Here is a 5,551-nt window from a genome sequence, read left to right on the forward strand (position 1 = left end):
CCAGGGTCCCAGGTTCGATTCCGGCTTGGGTCACTGTCTGTGCGGAGTCTGCACATCCTCCCCGTGTGTGCGTGGGTTTCCTCCGGGTGCTCCGGTTTCCTCCCACAGTCCAAAGATGTGCGGGTTAGGTGGATTGGCCATGCTAAATTGCCCATAGTGTCCAAAATTGCCCTTAGTGTCCAAAATTGCCCTTAGTGTTGGGAGGGGTTACTGGGTTATGGGAATAGGTGGGGGTGTTGACCTTGGGTAGGGTGCTCTTTCCAAGAGCCGGTGCAGACTCGATGGGCCGAACGATGATAATCTATGAAATGGCAATTATCAAATGTACAAGGTCAAATATCAAGCCGATGTTATCCATTGAAACGTGTAAAATCAATTAATAAGCACGCACGACTTTTTAAAAAATACATATTTTGGAGGATGTATCTGCTGCTGGCTAGGCCATCATTTTTATTGTATATCGGACAGCATTTTCTATTGCCCAACCCTGGTTTCCCTTGAATGGTTGGTGTCCAACAGCCTTACTGCAGCCCCTGTTTTTTTTAAATTCAAAAAATATATACTTTATTCATAAAATTTATCATAAGCATTACAGAGCATTTCGAATTGTATTGACTGTACATTTCCGTCAGAGTTACACATTGCCTTGACTTTCTTCCATTCAATTTTGATGATATTATACACATATCACTCTTTACATTACAATTCCTTCTTAAATATTTACATTGTCATGTTTGTTTTTTACATTGGAGTGTTGGTGGCCCAGACCGAGGGGGTTTACACTGTTACCCGCCCCTCGGTGTACATTTGCTGGAAAGACCCTACACAGTGGTCTTTCCCCATTGTGCCTTGGTGCCAGCTGCCCCAGGCTTGAGTGCGTCCCTCAGCACGTAGTCCTGGACCTTGGAATGTGCCAGTCTGCAACACTCAGTCGAGGACAATTCTTTGCACTGGAAGATCAGCAAGTTTCGGGCAGACCAAAGAGCGCCTTTCACCGAGTTGATGACCTTCCAGCAGCAGTTGATATTTGTCTCGGTGAGTGTCCCTGGAAACAGTCCGTAGAGCGCAGAGTCCTGTGTCACAGATCTGTTCGGGATAAACCTTGACAAATACCACTTTATCTCTCTCCAGACCTTCTTTGCAAAGGCACATTCCACAAGGAGGTGTGTGACCATCTCATTTCCCCCACAGCCACTCCGAGGGCAGCGTGCATTGGCACAGAGCCTTCGGCTGTGCATGAAGAAACTGACAGGGAGGGCCCTTCTCACCACCAGCCAAGCTAGGTCTTGGTGCTTGTTTGAAAGTTCTGGTGATGAGACGTTCTGCCAGATGACTCTGGCAGTCTGCTCAGAGAACCATTCAACGTCCTCCACGGTCTCCTTTTCCCTGAGGGCCTCGAGGACATTACGTGCTGACCACTGCTTCATTGCCTTGTAGTCAAAGGTGTTTTTCTTCAAAAACTTTTCCACGAAGGACAGGTGGTACGGTACGGTCCAACTACTTGGAGCATTCCGCGGCAATGAGGCCAGGCCCATCCTTCGTAACACCGGGGACGGGTAGAACCTCAGTATGTAGTGACACTTGGTGTTTGCATACTGGGGGTGCACGCACAGCTTGATGCAGCTGGACACAAAGGTGGCCAACAGGATGAGGGAGGCGTTGGGTACGTTCCGCCCTCCCTTCTCCAGAGCTTTGTACATGGTGTCCCTTTGGACACGGTCCAAATTGGATCTCCAGATGAATTTGAAGATGGCTCGGGTGACTGCTGCGGCGTAGGGTCGGGTTATGGGCCAGACCTTCGCCACGTGCAGTAGCACCGAGAGTACCTCACACCTGATGACCGGGGCTTTGCCCGCAATGGAGAGGGAGCGTTGCTCCCACCAGCCCATGTGCTGCAGTTACACGTATGTGACGTAACGGAGGTAGTTCCAGAATGTTGACCCAGTGACAGTGCATTAACGGCAATACACTTTCAAGTGAGTACCTTGAGCTTCTTAGAGGGAAACCTATAGCTGGTCGTTCTCCTATTCATTGGCAGCCTTTTTTTAAATTCTAGATACTAGCTGTCGTGTATTTGGAAGTTGCGTCTACCACTGTTACTTTGACTGTATCTGCACCTATGGGCTAAACTGGTTCAGTAAGGCAGTTGAACACAAACTTCTCAAGTTGCTGTCTCAGGAACCTTGGTGAGTTCCTGCAATGTGTCATATTGCCTGTACAGACTGCTGCCATTGTTCGTGGGGAGTGAACGTTGGAGCTGCCTCGTGGAAAGCCAAAGAAGCCGGTTGCTTTCTTTGAATGGCATCAAGCTTTTCGGGTCTTGTTGGAGCTTCCCTCAAACAGGCGAGTGTTTCACTCTACTGCTGAGCTGATCCTTGTGCATCATGGACAGGCTTTGATGAGAAAGGAGTTGATGTATAAGCCTCAGCATTCCGTGCTTCGAACCTGCTCTTGTAGCTATAGACTTTATATGGCTAGTCCAGAACAGGTTCTGATGACGGTAACTCCCAAGATGTTAATATTGGGGTATGAATCAATCGTATAATGCGTTTAAATATGAAGAGGCGGTAATTATTGCCGGGCACTTGCGTGGCCAAACTGTCATTTCCCTCTTCTCAGCTTAAACCTGAAATGTGCCCAGGCCCTGCTGCAAGTGGCGGTTGGCTGCTTCAGTTTTCAAAAGGGTCGTAAATAAAGTAGCAGGTGCTCCTATGAATTCCAAGTGGCAAGCATGTTTTATAAAATATAAGATTCATTGTGCTCTGCTGTGAAGCTCCAGAAATTCTCACCGACAAAGCATCGGCAATGTTCGGGGCACGGTGCATTCCCGCTTTTCACCCTAAATTGACCGTGAGAGGTATCCACGGTTACTGCAATGCCCTGGCACCCTTTTGATGTCAGTTTAATGTTGACCCAACTGATTTCATCCTTCTTTTCCCAATGGGACAACTTTGTGACCTCAAAGACCTCAATGGGAGGTATGAGTACCTCGTTTTCAAAGTACGTAGCCGAGAATTTACTGACTGGAACCCCCAATTTGGTCTCTATTTCAAACAATGTGTTGCCCGTTGAATTTTCCTGCAAAAATGCTTTCGCGACTAGCCGATCGAATGAAGTCGATGAAAATTGACCCAGTCGGACAGCTTCTCCCTCCCTTGCGTGTAATAGCAAGGGAACACCCCTGAATGTGTTGTGAACGTTACTCTTTAACGTTTCCAGGGCGATAGAGAGAAGGTAATGGAAACTTTTGAAGTGAAAGTTTTCATGATAGCTGGCCTCGCTCGTGCCGTACTGCCTGACTGCTTCATTGAACTCGCGGTACAATGCAGATTCCTGTGTGTAAGCGTGAATGGCCAGCAGGTGCTCTCTTCTCAATGCGGCTGGAGCGGTCACGCCGCGCTTCAAACCTTTGTTAGCATTCTCCCACGCTTGGAGGAACTGTTTTCTTTCAGCCCATTCTTCCCTGATGAAATCGATCGCCGCCTGGTCAGCCGCAGGTGTCTGAGTGAATATGTAAGCGGCAGAGTTGCCGGCCATGTCCAATTTGATATATCTGTCGACAGGTTTCGAAGCTGGAGTGCTCGATTCTGTGAAACAAACCGGATTTCTGTGTTAATTTATGACGATGTCAGTAAATGTATCGTGTCGCTAAGCTACCTTACAGAGTCCACTAACATACCAGCGGAAAGGACGTGGGCATCAATGTAAAGCAGTAACGTACAATGCAAAGTCGGAATGATATGTTCAGATCCGAAGCGTGGCTGTTCTAGTGTCCGAATACCGTCCCAACACAATACTAGCTGCAGGGCAAATAATACAGCGTCCAAGTACAATGCCCAGCAGCTCCGATTATGCCGAAATTAAATATCTTGCTCTCAGGCCTGGAACCATGAGTCCAAGAAATTACACATTTATGTCATCGCGTAATTTGGATATGATTTACCCTAACGGGGGGAACGCAGATATTTACCTTCTTATATTTTAAGTGAGTGATCTCTTGAAAAACTTGTATTCATCAATCAATATACATCTAACTAATATTAACTGGACGTCACTGCGTAGCTGTTAGCAGGTACTTAGGGAGCTCAACATGTGACTTACATTCTAAAAATGGCAACACTTGAGAAGAAACATTTTAGAAGTCACGAGCGTTTAAAAATAAATTATACGAATGCAGGTTCTGTCTGGTTCGACAAGATATCTGTTTCAGGTTCACGTGGAAGAGGGAATTACAAATGTATCTCCCCAGAGCTGTGGTTGGCCTGCGAAAACTGGTAACAGTACAATACACCGGCACAATAAGATAGAGATAATTCATGCCAGGTTAGTAATCAGAAGTTTACAGCGAAACGTCCAACAAGGGAGAAAGTCCCGCTTGGATTAACTCGCGTTGCCACTAAAACTTCCATTTGCACTTCCGCCTCAGAACCATTCATTCTGTTCCCCTTATTGTAAATGTAAAGTGTGGGGCAGGAAATGTTTGACGCTTTAAAGGTTATTGGAGCTTTCACCACATCACGCTTGAGCAGGCCAGCTTTGATTTTGTCCTTGCCTTCACGTGTTCTGAACTCTATTAATTAGGGAAATACGTCCATGTGTTCACCACATAAACTTTTTTTATCAATGGAATATAAAATAAAATAAAATTGATAACAAAATATCTGCACCCAGAAATGAATAACACAAGATAAGTGAACGTAATGCTAACACGAAAAAGTACCTCCAACATCAGTCAACGGCGGGCATGGCAGAAAAACAGAATACTAAATATTTAATCTATATTTCCATTAACTCCGGTAAGTGACATCATGGCGGTGACATTAGAAAAAAAAGACAAAACAGGTGAAAAGCAATTCAGCCACATATTTGATAAATTTGCCAAATGGAGGAACGTAAATGTACCAACTGCAATGGATTCCACGCGTCTCTCATACAATAAACTATTATAGAATAAGTGTATCAACACAATCAATCATAGAACCATCGATTAGCTGAGAACATAACGACATTATTCGACGTATACCTATTTTGGCCCTCTGGTGGTACAGTTTACATAGTACCACTACCCCAATCTTTCTGCATAACATAGTGCATTCTTTCTTACATTCAGATAGTAATCCAATTCCCTTTTGATGCCTGAAATAAACTTACATCCAACATACTCCTCATCTCCTCATATCCGCATATCTTAATTTACCTGTTATTTTTAATGGGAACCTATGCTCCTCTTTCCTCTATCAGGAGGCCTCATGGTATTTGCTGACTATTCTATATCTGCTCAAATCTTTCTTCTCCATGTTCAACTGCCTTAACTTCCATAATCCACATCCAGCTGAGGATGAAACAATGTTCTAAAGAGAACAAAACCTTCTTGTTTACTCATCAAGGCCAGAATACAATAAGACAATAAGATCAGAAGGCATAGGAACAGAATTAGGCAATTATGTTCGAGTCTGTTCCGCCATTCAGTCATTACTGATATGTTTCTCATTCTCGGTCTCCTTTCATTAATCTTCTCATTGGTCAAGAACCAATTCATCTGTCTTTAAAA

At 44.9% G+C, this 5,551-nt stretch overlaps 1 protein-coding gene across 1 annotated transcript; it reads right to left on the reverse strand.

The window, feature by feature from the left end:
- Positions 1-2,732: 2,732 nt before the first annotated feature.
- On the reverse strand, positions 2,733-5,169 carry LOC140411320 (erythroblast NAD(P)(+)--arginine ADP-ribosyltransferase-like). Its single transcript, XM_072500440.1, has 3 exons — positions 5,152-5,169; positions 3,680-3,800; positions 2,733-3,587 (listed from the first exon to the last, which is right to left on the reverse strand). The coding sequence occupies exons 1-3, from the start codon at positions 5,167-5,169 to the stop codon at positions 2,737-2,739; spliced, it is 990 nt and encodes a 329-aa protein (XP_072356541.1). The 3' UTR covers positions 2,733-2,736.
- Between the last annotated feature and the right edge of the window lie 382 nt (positions 5,170-5,551).

This window comes from Scyliorhinus torazame, chromosome 4 (genome assembly GCF_047496885.1).
Source record: "Scyliorhinus torazame isolate Kashiwa2021f chromosome 4, sScyTor2.1, whole genome shotgun sequence".
NCBI lineage: Eukaryota > Metazoa > Chordata > Chondrichthyes > Carcharhiniformes > Scyliorhinidae > Scyliorhinus > Scyliorhinus torazame.